This window comes from Grammomys surdaster, unplaced genomic scaffold, assembly GCF_004785775.1.
Source record: "Grammomys surdaster isolate TR1022 unplaced genomic scaffold, NIH_TR_1.0 215, whole genome shotgun sequence".
Taxonomy (NCBI): domain Eukaryota; kingdom Metazoa; phylum Chordata; class Mammalia; order Rodentia; family Muridae; genus Grammomys; species Grammomys surdaster.
The window spans coordinates 332,753-348,054 of record NW_021604660.1 but is presented as its reverse complement, the minus strand read 5'-3'; the positions used below and the strand labels follow the sequence as shown (position 1 = coordinate 348,054).

General features: G+C 41.6%; 1 protein-coding gene and 1 long non-coding RNA gene across 3 annotated transcripts in view; one reads left to right on the top strand and one right to left on the bottom strand.

The window, feature by feature from the left end:
• Positions 1 to 6,845, bottom strand: part of LOC114625328 — an 8,637-nt gene extending 1,792 nt beyond the window's left edge. Inside the window, exons 1-3 of the long non-coding RNA XR_003712056.1 lie at positions 6,678 to 6,845; positions 5,538 to 5,573; positions 4,609 to 4,842 (exon numbers count right to left, since the gene is read on the bottom strand). This is a non-coding gene — a long non-coding RNA (uncharacterized LOC114625328). The remainder of the gene's footprint in view (positions 1 to 4,608; positions 4,843 to 5,537; positions 5,574 to 6,677) is intronic.
• Hsf2 (heat shock transcription factor 2) overlaps positions 6,821 to 15,302 on the top strand; it is a 28,075-nt gene continuing 19,593 nt past the window's right edge. The window contains exon 1 of one of the 2 annotated variants that reach the window (XM_028772610.1): positions 6,821 to 7,072. In XM_028772610.1, coding sequence (XP_028628443.1) covers positions 6,980 to 7,072 — 93 coding nt within the window. In that variant the 5' untranslated portion in view covers positions 6,821 to 6,979. The remainder of the gene's footprint in view (positions 7,073 to 15,302) is intronic. The other variant, XM_028772609.1, reaches the window with a different exon arrangement.

Genomic DNA, 15,302 nt, shown 5'->3' with positions numbered 1-15,302 from the left:
CACTATAAAAGGGGCTGCTTGTCCCCTCCTCTCTCTCTCTCTCTCTCTTGCTCTCCTGCTCTTGCTCTGTCCTCTTGCCCCTTACCCTCCTCCATTCCCCTCCCCCCTCTCTCCACGTGCTCATGGCCGCCTCTACTCCTCTCCTCTCTCCTCTCTCCTCCTCTCTCCCCCCCCCCCTCCTCCTCCCCTTCCTCCCACACCCCCCTCTCCCAACTCCCCTCCCTATGCTCCGAATAAACTCTATTCTATACTATACCTATTCTATACTGTCCCTTGGGGGGAATGAATACCTCAACATGGACCCACAGAGGACCCCTTCCCCCACACCTGACTGCACATCCATCAGACATCTCCCTTAACTCCTTATATTTTTATAAAACACAACAGTTCCCATCAATATTACCCTCCCATAAACCTCTCAGATCATGACATATCCACGAGAATAGTTCCATCTTCCAGAAGCAAATATTTACATTTTAATCTAGTATTCAAATTAAGAGTATACATCTGATCTCAGTCCATACACAAATCATTTAATATTTGAGGTGGTTCAAATAGCTCTGTTTTCAGAGATATCTGTGATAAGATTATTTGGAATAAAAGATCACTTAAATCCCATTATTTAGGAAAATGAACTACAAATTCCTTTATCTTCACCTGCACCCTCAATTGGAAAGATGAGGAATGGAAATTGTAGCCTTAGTCTGATTCAATTCTGGTGAAAAGTACAGAAGGCTTAGAGTTCAAGGCACTCACTTACCACCTAACTTCCTTTTCCTGAGGCTTCCAGACTTTTTACTTGTCTGAACCTCTTCTCTTTCTAAGCAGCAAACCTCTATCAGTACTTTAAGTAGGATACAGAGATTTCATCTATCTATCTGCAGTCCTCAGAAGGGTCTGTCAAAGAGCACCACACTTCTGTTTTCAAAAAGGCTAAAGCCTGTGTTCTACTTAGGTTTCTGTTCCTGCGATGATTACTATCACCTAAAGCAGCCAGGGTTGGAAAGGGTTTATCTGGATTACAGGTTACCATGGCAGGAACTGAGGCAGTAACCGTGGAGGAATGCAGCTTACCGCCTTGCTTCCTTTCGCCTTCTCAGCTAACTTCCTCATAGAATCTAGGACTGCCTGCCCAGGGCTGGCCCTGTTCACAGTGGGCTGGGCCATCCTAAATCAAGCAGTAACTAAGAAAATGCCTGACAGACATGCCCACAAGCCAATGTAATGGAGGCAGTTTCTCAGTTGAAGTTCTCTGCTCCCAGGTACTCTGGCAGCCGATACTAAAGTGGTTATATCATCTATCCACACTAGATGCTTAACTTGACAAATTTTGCTGTCTGTCCAACATCAATAACTGGAAGAGATTGGAGTGGCGCTGACTAACTGGTTGGTTTGGGCCATAGGACTTTCAATACTAAGATATGCCCTGCACAAGCCTAGAGTACATCACTGTCCGAACTGGAAAGTCGGCTGGATTCTAACAAATTCAACGTAATATGGCATTTTAAACCCACGTCTGCTGCAAATCACGCTAACGCATTCCCTACCACAGCTATGTGTCTGTCACAGACACGTTATGGCCTTTTGAAAAAAAAAGTTGTTGTTCAGCTGTGCTAGTTAGTGCTTTGGTCACCTTGAATCTGAGAAGAATTTCAGTTAACACCTCCCGCAGATTGCTTGTAGGGTATTTTACTGATGTGGAAGGGTCTAGCTTACTATGTGCAGAGCCATTCCTGGGCTAGGTTGAGAATGCTATAGAAGCAAATGAGTAAGCAGTACTTCTCCATGCCCCACCCTGCCAGACCCCTCCCCCTTCAGTTCCTGTTTCCAGGTTCTTGCTTTGAAATTCCTGCCTTCACTTCTTTTTAGGATGGACACAAATAGAAGTTGAAGTAAAATCCTTTCCTCCTGAAGTTGCTTTTGGTCATGATGTTTAATCACAGCAGTAGGAAGCAAACTAAGACAAAAGTTGGTACCAAGAGCAGGGACTGACTTGACAGATCTGGCCACTGTTATTTAGGGGAGGGTTGTGGAAGGAGTTTGAACCCTCCAGTTGGCAAAAACAATGAGTAAATGAGTGTTTAGGGATTAATGAACTGTTGTGGAGACTTGGAAGATAACTGTGAGAACAGGACATTGTCTTGAAGACAATGGAGGCCTGGCTTCAGAGGGAAGTTTGAGAGTCCCTCAAAGTTTCTATAGGAGCCATTGATACGATGTTTTGTATTAAGAATCTGGTGTCAGCTGGAGTTAAAGAATCAGCTGGGATTAAGAAGAGACCAATACCACCGAAGTGAAACTCTTACTGGAACAAATGACTCAGGTTAGCAAGGGTTAAGTCAGCTGTGTGATTATGAAGACACTAGCATCATTGAAGCTGAGTTTTCTGGAAGTATTTTCTCCTGGTCAGCACAGAGAAGCTGTGGTCAGACAGGGCCAAGGCTGCAACTCATGCTGTCAGCTGGATTTGGTACTGTGTAAGTCTCTCAGGTGACACTGCTTTTGAAGACATGAAGGGATCCTGGAGAACAGCTGAGGAGCTGCACTGTGAGAGTCCAGGGCATTGGTGATGGTGCAGCCTCGGTTACAATGGCAACCCCAGGGTTTAAGGGGTCAGAGAGAGGAGCTGAGGCTTGGCACCACATGGCAGATTCAGAGTCCCTGGAGAGGGCCCAGGAGAGGCTATTAGTGAAGATTTAGCTCAGGAGCAGTATAGACACAAACATGAAGATGGCAGGATGATTGCCAAGAAAAGCAGCAAGTGTCGAATGCTGTCGGCCTCAGTTACAGGAGAGGCCGCATGCTCTGTGTGTGAATGGAGACTCCGAGAGAGGAAGCTCCCCAAGCTCTTTGGAGCCCAGGTACAAGACATGGAGCTATAGGATTTGATTTACATCACCGAAGCTTGGTTTGACTTTGATTGTGACTGGACTTTGATTCGTCCCTCTTGAAATAAGATGTTTAACTTCTTTTTGATTTTCAGGCACCCACAATTAATAAACTTTGAATATTTTAAAGAGATTGGACATTTAAAATATTTGAATTTCTTAAACACTACAGGACTTTTAAAAGTTGGAATGTTTATATTATTATATTGATATTAGCATGGGATCTTAGGGATAAACAAAAAAGGAGAAATTACTATCTAGTAGAGTTGTACTGATGTGCCAAATTGACAAGGGGCCAATCACCCTGGTTAGTTTTTTTTTGACAACGTGACACCAGTTAGAATTAGCAGGGAAGAGGAATTATCAGTTGCAAAAAAAAAAAAAAATGCCTCCATTGGACTGCCTGTAGGCACGTCCGTAGGGTATTTACTTGATTCATGGTTAATGTGGGAGGAGGGCCCAGCTCACTGGGTGAAGTGCCACCTCTGAACAGGTGGTTCTGGGTTCCCTAAGAAAGCAGGTTGAACACGCTGAGGAGCAAGCCAGTGAGCAGCATCCCTCCATGGCTGTACTTCCAGCTTCCAGGTTCCTGCATTGAGCTCCTGCCCTGACTATACTTCACGATGGACTCCAACTGTAAGCGGAAATAAGCTATTTTCTCCCAAACTTGCTTTTGGTTATGCTGTTTCATCACAGCGATAGAGAGCAAAGTGAGGCATCAGCCTTCTTGAAAAGTTTTAGTGGACTTTTCTAGTCTTCTTTTGAGTTCTCTGCTTATAGAAATGCCTCCCTAAGGGTGCTTAAGCATTTTGCTACTGGTGTTTGTTTTGACGTCACAGATGACCTCAAACCTAGGTTTCAGTGACATCCCATTATTCTCTGGCCTTTTCAAGAATCTGATGTTTTCTCAGTGCTAATAGCTCCTTAGCCATATAACTCCAGTTTGAACTAATCTTATTCCCGCCCCGCCCCCAGTTTCTTCTTTAGTCAACAAAAAGATTTGTACTGACTGACAGTAAATCAAAAGGGCTTTTCTGATGATTAGGTAGACAACCTCTTATCCAAATGACTTTCTAAAGCTGAAATTATTCATGTGATAAATATTTATCCAGCAGTTCCTATGTTATTAGCACTGTGTTTAGTACTAAATACACAGGGTGCACAGGGTAAGCAGACTGATGAGGGTGCTGGGAAGTAAGTGAGCAACTGCAGTATGATCAACTTTATGAAGCCAGAGTTCCACAAGCTTCGGGAGCCCACGGGAGGAATAACTAATCCAGAGCTGGAGGTCACGGAAGATGAAGCAGATGGTTAGAGTTTGTCTGCTTATGTATTCATTGATTTATTTAACAAATATTAGAGAGGTGAATGTACACAAAGCATTATGGACACTATGTGTCTATTAAATATGTTCATAATCTAGTGTAAATCCAGTAAGCTCTTATAATCTAGCATAAAAAGTATATGAAGCATAAAAAGGTGCCGTTACATTAAATGGGATAATACAGCATTAAGGAAGGCTTTACAAAAACATGTATTCTGTATTAGTTGGGGTTCTCTTGAGAAATAGAATTGATAAAATGAATACATGTTTTCATTTTATATATCATATATATATATCACTGTATATATACATTATATATTATGCATGACTTGTGTATCTATTTATGTATATATTATACATACAAGCATACATATGGGATTAATTAGAGTTGCTTACAGGCTGTGGTCCAGCTAGTACAACAATTGCTGTCTATCTCTGTGGAGTCCAAGAATTCATTAGTTGTTCAGCTCTTGAAGCTGGATGTCTTAGCTGTTCTTCAGTTTATTTTGGAATCCAAGGTTGCCAGCAAAAGCAAGAGCAAGCAGGGAAAACAGCAAGTGCTTCCTCCTTCCAGATTCTAGTCAGGCTGCCAGCAAAAGTTTTGGCCCAGATTTAAGGTGGATCTTCCCACTTCAAAAGATCTGGAATTAGGGTGCATCTTTCTACCCCAGATTATTCAATCAAGAAAACCCCATTATTGGTGTACCAAGCCACTTGGGTTTTATCACATTCCAGATGTAGTCAAGTTGACAATCAAGAAGAGTCATCATAGATTCTGTGTGGAATTCTGCTTGACCCTGAAGACTAAGAAGTAACATGACAGAGCTAACAGCATGCCAGAATTATACAGAGACGTGACAGAATATAAATGTTACCTGCAGTATAACTGTGAAGTGTGACAAAGACATGAACAGAGATTGATGATGAATGGCTGGAAGGTGATAATAGGATCACAAAAGACCTTCTGTGCCATTTTAACAGGGCAGGACTTATTCTGGAAGCATGGAACGTCACTGGGTAGTTTCTAGTCTGGAAGTGGCTGTTCCGATTTGTGTTTCAAAAGCATATTTGTAAGCATGCAGTGGTGGACTAGAAGAGGAAACACTTTCTTAGGGCTTTACCTCGTCATGTAACTATAGGAAGATTTTATATGCCATTTGATCTATGAGGTTCTAGGACTGAAAATATTCTCAAACTGAGGTAAACCAACACATCATTGCATTGGAATGTGGTTGGAAACTTCTAGCCAACCCACTTTGGGAATCTGGTTACAGTGTTGGTTCTGATTAGCTTTGTGCAATTGGTTGAATAGAATTTGTACCAACCTGAATCAGATCCTTTGAGACTTCCTCTTTGGGTTGCTGTGAGGATTAAATACAATAAGACAAGTAAAACCTTTGTCAAATAAGATCTCATCAAATATTAGTCTTTTTTAATCACAATTACCCCATCATGCATCCAGTTTTTATGTAGCAAACAGTGCTGTATCTGACTATGTTCAGTATATGCTTACTGAAAAAGTTGTACATATACATGTGGATATATATATATATACATATATATATTACATATACATATACATTACATATACATATATATATATATGGTTCTTGCCATTAGCCCAGGATTACCTGGGGCTTACTATTTAACCCAGGTTGGCCTCCACTGCTCCACAATTCTACCTCAGCCTCCAGAGTGGTCGACAGATTCCGGACACTATGATCACCTATAAAGTAACAAACAAAACAAAACAAAACAAAAACAAAACAAAACACGTTAAAAAAATCTTTTTTCAGACATCCACATTATTACCCTTCTTCATAGGTAGAAAGTCTTATTGTCAATGAAGAAATGGGAATTTGCGCTAAAGCAGCTGTTCCAAATCACATTTTGCCAGAGAAAACCTCTGTGAGGTACATGCAGAACAATCATTTTGACTTAGATACTCTAAAACCAAAAGACTAGTTGCTTTTGAACCGGGTTGATGGCAGGCACCTGATGCCTGCTGAACTGAGAACGGCACGTAAGATGCTCTTAACAGATGCTGGCTTCTAATAGTATATATAATAGCAAGTACTTCGCAAATGGGGAGCTGTTATTGATGCTTCGGGTTTTGATAAAAGTGTCTTTAAATGCGACATTACCTTCCAATGAAAAGTGAATAAAAAAGCTCATTATCTTTAAGATGGTTTCAACCAGGGGCCTAGCACATCTTGCTCACAAGCAGCTCCCGGTCCCATGTGATGTATTTCTTCCTTTAGAATGGAGCAAATTACTCTTCGCCAGCCAAACTTACGAGTCAATTGCCCTTGGGCGTTTCTGCACTCTGCCAGCTACAGCCCGTGTACCCAAACCTTTCCCATATGAATCGACTAAACAAGGGTTCCCTGGCCCCAATATCATTCCCTTAACAGAAGACCCTTCCTAAAAGGTAACAGAGAAGGCTGAACCACTCCTGGACCCACCCCTCCTCGCGGCAGCAGCCAATCGCTTTGCTCCGTGGTGCAGCCGAAGCCTTGGATTGGACTAGCCGAGGCCGGCGGGAGCAGAGCGCAGGGGTGGGGCGCGAAGCCTTGTCCATCACGTGCCGCCCCGGGGTCTCCCCGCCTTCACCGCGCGCCCCGCGGCGCCGAGGGGGCGGAGCCCGGGACCCACCGCGCCTGCGTGCTGTGCGTTCCCGGGAGCAGCAGCTGCTGCCGCCGCCGCCGCCGCCGCCGCGACCTCCGCGTTCGGGAGTAGAATTCGGAATCCCTGCGCCCAGCTAACAATGAAGCAGAGTTCCAACGTGCCGGCTTTCCTCAGCAAGCTGTGGACGCTTGTGGAGGAAACCCACACCAACGAGTTCATCACCTGGAGCCAGGTACAGTCGGGGACACGGTGGCCTCGGGTCTCCCTTGTCGAACCGACTTGGCTCGGCTCGGCTCGGCTCGGCTCGGCTCGGCTCGGCTGGGCTGGGCTGGGCTGGGCTGGGCTCGGCGGCTCCCGCGGCCTGAGGCGGCGCGCGGCCTCCCCACCTCGCGCGGACCCCCGGCTTTGTGTGCGCGGCGAGCCGGGCCCCGCAGGCTCTGTTAGCCTCCGGCCGCGCGCCGTGGGGGATGGGCGCCCTGGTAACGGTCCCGCCGGTCCCGGGAGCTCGGAACCGGCCCCGGCCGCGCGTTCTGCACACTCATCCTCCGTCGTCTGCTCGCCGCGGGGCGCGGAGGTCGCGGAGCCTGGGCCGGGCGAACGGGCGAGCACAGGGCTTATCTAAAGAAATCACCTCCGCAGGGATTGCTTGCTCCCGCGTCTGGGATCTTTTATGATGATAATGGGAAAATGTGCAGACTCAGACTGCTCTGACTGTGAGCTTTTTTTAATTTTACTTATGTACTTTTAACATAGAATTTTCCGAGTTATTGTTTGCAGGCTGAGCCATTTGTTTAATCGTTTCTTTAAAATAATTATTCTAGTAAAAGTGCTTGTAGACCATGCTTAGTAAGTTAGCGGCTTGGAATTAAAAAACGAGTCGTTAAATTTCACAGAATAGTTGCTGGCAGAGTGGTATGTGGTTGCCTTGATCAGTTTGATCCAGATTCTCCTTATAAATAAAGATGACCTTAATGAAGCCCGGTATCTTGCCTGGTCTAAGTTATGCGTTAGATGGATGCGTTGCCTAGGTGACTCAAGACCCCTCCCTTCCCCTAGTTCCACATAAAGATTCTTTGCAGTGTGATTATTTACATCACTTGTGCCTTTGCTTTACTAGACGCGCAATTCTTAGATTGTTCGAATCATTTCATGAAGGAGATCGGCTCCTCTTCCTGGAGTTGATGACTTTTTCGGGGTATTTTCATGTTCACAGTTTTTGAGATGAGTAAGTGGGAAATACCTAGCTATGTGTCAAATAAATATTATCTCCTCCGTTTCTTTTGTGTTCTTTCCTGTTGTTAAAACTAGTTTTCACCCTTTCGTGCTTTTAATAGGTAACAGCAATAGAATATACCTGATATTTGGACAACTATGTCACTGAATTTTGCTGAGTATTAGTGCCAATTTTTAAAAATTTCTTTCTAGGATTTAATTTTCGTGTTTATTGTCACACAGGTGCCCCACCCCAACCCCTGCTGATTGTGTAGACCAAGCAATTGATTCTTTGATACATTTCAAAGAAGTGAAAATAAAGGCAGCTACCAGCATGAACTTAAAATAAACAGACGGCTCATGCTTTTCATCAGTCAGAAGGATTAAAGGTTGATGAGGCTGGATCAGTCCAGACTGCTTCTCAGCTGTCTTTTAACATTAGAAACTGGACTGAAATATATTCTTTCCCCCATCCAAGCTGAGTTTATTGAACTTCTTGAGCTTGCAAAAGGCCGTTTATTTGTACTGTCTAAAAGTTTTACACAAATGTATTGGCAATTCGTTCTAATTAAAAGGTATTGTATAAGTGGCCATATAACTTCAAATTAGCCAAAACATTTTAATAACGTTCCTGCTTTTGATCTATACGGACTGTGGAGAATGTAAACGAGCTACTTAATACTTTGATTTATCATATTAAGTCTCAGTTTATATTCTTAACTACCCATTTCTAATACACCACTAGGACAGTCAAAGTGTAAACTCCGTGGGGTATTGGTTCTAGAGACACAATTGGTGCCTTAATGTTTGAGTCACTCAAACTGTTACAAAATGGGTTTGGTTGGAATAGAGTAACAGGTGTTCTGAGATAGCTAGGGATGTGGCCCAAATCATTTGTAGATGACAAAGTCATATTGTAATGTTAAAGGTTGGACACTCCAGATGGAATACTATTTGGAATGTCAATACTGAAACGTAGAACTTTTAGCTGATGTTGATGGAAAACAAAAATAAGTTTTTTTTTTTTTAGTCTCTTTTTAAAAAGATTTTATTTTTAATCGTGTCCTTGTCTGTGTGTGCATATGCATATTTGAATGAGGGCAGAAGAGGGAGCCAGATTTCCAAGTCTTGGACTTCAGGCTGTTAGGAACCTACCCACATGAGTGGCAGGAACCAAACTGGGGGGTTCTCTGAGCAGTAACTCTCTCTTAACTGCCGAGCTATCTCTCCAGCCCTCCTGTGATCATCTAAAAGTTTCTATTTGTGTGCCTAGCTTCCTTTAAATTTGTATTGAGTTTTATATATATATATATACATATGTGTATATATATATATATATATATGTATATATATATATATATTTTTTTTTTTATAGCATTTACACTGATTCAGTGGTTATCACTTTAAGGCCTTTTAAAAGCAGAAGCGCTAGGACTAAGTAAACTTTTATGCAACCCCTATCCTCTACAGTGGTAGAACATCATATACTCCTTTAGCTACGGTATAAACCAAGGAAAGAAACCTTTTCACCCGTATTCTCGAACATTTGACTTAATAGTCCCACAGGTCTCTATAAGTTCACTTTTCCTAGAAATTTGTTATGTGACAAAATTGAAAAAAAGAATATTCTCATTATCCTTAAATACAAAAATATGATAATCTGAGCTATGAAAAATATACTGAATGAGTTATCAAGTCAGAATAGTAGGTCTTAGATCCAGACTATCTTTTTTTTTTTTTAATTAATGTATTTCAGTCTTCCCCAACAAAGTTTCCTTTATGGTGTTTGTTTTGAACATTTCCTGTAGCCTCAGAGTTTTACTTAGCTGTTCTTTTGCTTTGGTAAACAGAATCTAGGACAGAGAGAATACTTTTAGACCCCCTGAGGATGTTTTAATGTACACTGTCCCAAACAGAGCACATGTTTAGTGTGGAAACAAGTTTAGAAACTTGATACAGAAAAGGGTTTATGAAAGTTAAGTAGATTCTTATTGATAAAGAAGGGCTTTTATTTTTATTAACATTTGCTAATCACTGTATTTTGAAGCAAAGCTCTCTTAATGAAAGTAATGAAATTTTGTGTGGTAATAAGTACAAAAAGAAAAAAAAAAGAAAGCAGGATAAACACAGTATTTACACTGAAGATACAGCTATATCACAGAAGTCGTGTATTTCAACAGTAGTTTAATAGAATAATTACCTACTACATTAAGCAGATGGAAATAGCAAACTCAAAAGAGTGTAAGACTAGTTAGAGCAGCCACTGTTGATAGAGATAAGATCCCTTCTCATAAGGCTAAGATGCAAACCTTTGGAGAAAGTGTGTGCTTGTGTTACTAAGTGACAAAAAAAAAATCAATGCTATGCTGTTGAAACTTAACTGGAAATCTGCAAAACAGTGGTGTTGATTTACTAGCTTGCAGGTCTGTTTCCTTAGTTGGTTTCTATTGTTGTGATGATCGAAGGCAACTAGGAAGAGGATTTGTTTGACTTATGTATCTATCGCTTCCTCATTTTGGGACATGCACAGGAACACAGGCAGGCACCTGGAGGCAGGAACTGAGGCTGAGGCCTTACGGAAACACTGCTTACTGGCCTGCTCCCTATGGCTTCCTCAGTATGTTCTCTTACAGCAGTCAGGGCTATCTGTCTACCCAGGAGAGGCATTGTCCTCAGTAAACTGGGCCCTTCCATTTCAAAGGTCAACCAAGAAAATGCAGAGCAAGCATGCCTAGAGGTCATTTGAGGGTATTTTCTCAATTGAGGCTCCCCTGTCACAATAAAAAGCAAAAAACCCAGAAAACTAGCCAAGACTCTTGTCATCTGCCTGATGAATAAATACAATTTAATTGGGACATAACCATGCCCATTTGTTTGTACTATTATTTTTGTGGTAGGAATGCCAGGGTTACTAAGCAACCACTTTGCCTTTAAGCCATACCTTAGCCTTATGCCCAAATATGTTTACATACTGTCCTAGCTGATTGTTGGATAGAAGTAGGATCATGAGTTTGGAGATTAGCAAGTCTGAAATACTGATTTGATTTTTGAGAAAACTTTGCCATTTTCCATCTTAGAGCATCACAGAAAACAATGAGGAGGTGCCTTAGAAACATGGCTTTGAAACCTCCCAAGGGAGAGAGGGTGACGGAAAAAAAATGCTGTTTGAGCTCCTTTTAACCATGCATGAGCCTTTTTGCATTGCAGGAGACTCTCCCAAACACACTGGAACCAGGTGAGTGTAAGAGACTCTTGTTTCAGATCAGATAATATGAATGAGTTTACAGCAAGAAGTTGACAACTAGGCACATAAGCTGAGTGGGAACTATGGGTGGCTTAGGAAAGGTAAAGGAAAGACCAGTCTAAAAGAACACTTAAGTAGAGACCAGAGTGGTTAGAACAGGTGGGTCAGGCAAAAGAATTGAAAACAAGACTTGTCACTATGCCCTACTAGGGCAAGCAGACAGACTTGTGGTTGTCCTGTCTTTAGGAAGAAGATAAGATTGTGATGGCCAAAAGCAGAGACATTAGGGCCTTAAGGACCTTTCTTGGTCAGGAGGAGGTAAGGGAACCAGTTAGAATTCCAGACTGGTTGCAGTAGTGGTGAGAGAAGTTCTTTGGTTGGATACCTATTGTAAAGTCAAAGCTTCAGAGGTTGCTGGGGAAGAGAATAGAATTAACAGTGGCTCAGGGGGGAGGGTATAGCTCAGTAGTAAAGAAGCTTGTATGGCATGCTTTAGATGGACTTTCATTCGCAATACCCTCTTTTACTTTCCCACTTCCAGAAAGAAAGGAAGGGAAGAAAGGCAGAAGGGAAGGGGTACTCAGATTTGGTCTGTGGAAGATAGTGGAAGATTAGGGGGCATGTTTAAAAGGTCACGGCGCCACTTGGACAGATCACAGCAGACCAAGATGGTTCCACGAGGGGAGGTTTATTAAGAGAGTGGGAGAGCAAGAAGAGAGAGAAGTAGAGAGGAGTAGAGGCCGGCCATGACCACGTGGAGAGAGGGAGAAGGGAAGGGGGGAGGGGAGAGGACAACCTTTAGGTGCTGGGTTGAGAAGCCAAGAGAGAGAGGAGGGGCCAAGCAGCCCCTTTTATAGTGGGCAGGGTTACCTGCCTGTTGCCAGGTAACTCTGGGGCGGAGCATACCTGGCTGTTGTCAGGTGACTCTGGGGGTGGAGTTTAACAGATTACTAACAATGTTAGTTGCAGATTCTGTATGGTTACATTTTATGTTTGAAATTAGAAGAGATCACTATAGTGTGGAACAAGAATGCCTTCTCTGGGATCTGAACTGGTCCATGTATAATAAACTAATTAGGTATTTTTGGAATATGGCTGTTGAACTGAAGAGGTTTTACAAATATTTGAAACTCTTCTGATCTCAAACATTTTGGAGAAGGTATACCAACCCCTATTTGAGAATTGTTTTATTCTGCTTACATTTGGTTAGCCACCTTTAGTTATATGCATATACCTAGTATCATAAGGAATGAAGGTATGTACTACTAGGAACAGAAATATTTCTGAACAGCATGACTTCTGTACTTCAAGACATACCAACGGATGCAGTGAATAGGTTGTTAGGTGCAACTTTGGCATTGAGGTTCCTGTAGAGCCTTTGAGGATAAACTCAAAGGAAAGGGGGTTGAAGGAAAAGTACTTAGGAAGACAAAGAAAAAATGTGTGGTGTGTAGTTTTGTCTACACTGCTTTGAGTCACATGCACCGGCCCAGGGGCTATCTCAGATCCAAGGATAAAAGACACACTCACTGCTCGTTTTTAACTTACCTTACGGCTCAGTGGCTGGGCTTTTCAAAGTCTCCCTCTGGCTAGTGTGCCTTTTCCTTTACTTCTTGCTCAACGCTAAATCTGCCCTTAGCCTGTGTTGCCTGGTTACCTTCTTCTTGCTCAACACTCTACACCTGCCCTCAGCTTAGTTGTGTTTCTAATCTCCCGCCTTGGGGAAGCAGCCAATGGCCACTCGACCCAAGATCTCACATAGCTGGTGACTGTAGTCCTCGAAGCAGAGTGGTGACTCCTCCTCCTGCATCTCCTAGCCTGCCTGCGGGAACCTGGATGTCCTGCCTCTTCTGCCCAGTCATTGGTCGTTGGCATCTTTATCGATGATCGAGAACCAATTGGGGAACAGGACCTTTAGCATTCGTATGCAGATCAAAGCGTCAGAGCCACGCTTACAAAAAGGAACTAAATGATTTGGTATTTAAATAGAGATAAGGAAAATCCAATTAATTAGACTGGAAGGAACAAGGAGCAAGGAAGGGGGGAGGGGAAAGAGTAATCACAAGAGTGAGACCATAGAAGTTAGTTCACGTGCTGCTATCAAATGTTTCAAATTTCTGGTGTATATAAACAATTTGTGAGTTACAGGAAAATAAGATGTTGATAATTTAACCACAGATTGTATACATTCCTTTCCAAAGACATAAAATCACCTTTTTTTCCTTGATAGTTGTGCATAAGATGTTCAGTTACTTCACCTCTTTAAAGAGAATATTACCATTCTTAGAGGTTACCAGTGGAGTAAGTAGAAAATACTACCTCAAAAAAGGCTTTGCTTTAATTTCTACTTCTGTATAGTAATTAGTGAATTGTAAAGTTCTCTTCTGTTATTAGCTACATAGCTTCCTGTTCTGCAGAAAATTTGTATTGTAGCCTTTTTAAAATCAATATTCCTTAGAGTAAATATTTAATTACCTACTATTTGTTGTAATTGCATTTCATCATCTTTAAAACTCTAGAAAATGAAAACCATTTAAAGTTAAGACAGTTTAATGCATTGGTTAAGTTAAGGGAAAATGAGTGGCTTTCCAGTGCTAAATTTGTTTTCCTTAGATCCTTTTATCTTTATATTTAATTAAAGATCCTGTGTGTTTTGATAATTTATTATTGGGACATTTTACTCATTTACTCATTTGAACTGTCTTGGGACAGTTTCAAATTGTCTTTTCTTTCATGTTTTATAGAAATAAATGTGCTTTTTCTTTTCTCTAAGTCTATGTGAAGTAAACTTTTGTGGGTGGTTTGATGGATCCATCTTGCTTTTTTATTTATTTAGTTGTCCAGCATCTTATTAAATAATCCTTTTTCTGAATGATTTATACTGCCACCTTTGCGGGTTTTTGGTTGTTTTTGTTTTGTTTGTAAAATAACACATTTTACCAGTGACACCAAATTAATCATTTTAGCTATTTTTAAGTGTACACTTCAGTTACACTACAGTTTATCTTTTCAAACTGAAATTGTGTCTTAACGTGTATTGCTGTGATGTGACACTATGACCAGGACATGGTCCATGACCAGAGTCCATTTGAGGTTTACAAACGCTAAGGTGAGTCCATGACCATCAGGATGGGGACTGAGGCAGGCAGCAGGCATGGCACCGGAGCAGCAGCTAGGAGTTTACATCTGATAATCTACAAGCCAGAGGCAAGGAGAGCTGAGTGGGAATGGTGTAGACTTTTGAAACCTCAAAGCTGGTCTCTAGTGATAAACCCCTCTAACGAGGCCACACATTCTAATTCTTCCCAAACAGTTCCACCAACTGGGGCCAATCACTCAAGTCTATGAACCGTGTTCATTTAAACAGCTACAAAGTGCCTGCCTGTTCGCAGCAGTAGTCACCTCTCATCCTGAGCTCCCACACTCCCATTCTACTTACCTGAGAAATTGGCTTTTAAAAATTCTTTATGTAAGTGGAATCTTAAAGTATATATTGCCCTTGGACTGGCTAATTTCACATAGTATAATGTTCTTACCGTTCATCCATGTCAAATGAATCTGAGTATTTCATTGAATGTGTGTACCACATTTTGTTTATCCATTGATCAAATGATGGACACTTAAGCTGCTTTTACATTTTGGCTTTGTGACTTCTATTACAGGGATCCTGTGGTACCCATATCTCTTCAGTTTTTTTTTTTCTCTGTTTTGTAGTGTTTTTACAGAATAGGAATTGACTGATTTAGTAGTAAAATTTACTTAATAGTAAATTACTTTAGTAGTAAATTTACTTATTTTTTGTGTTTGTTTTTAGCAATCTTTGTACTGTAGTTCCACAAGAGCTGTCCTATATTGTATTCCAGTAGTAATTCATAATGGTTCAAATTCCTTCACACCTTTAACATGTTTTTTGATAAAAGCCATTCTGAATTGCTGGGAAATAGTAGTATCTTACTGTTTCAGTCTCAGTTTCCTAACAGTTGGTAAATATGGACATCTTTCATTT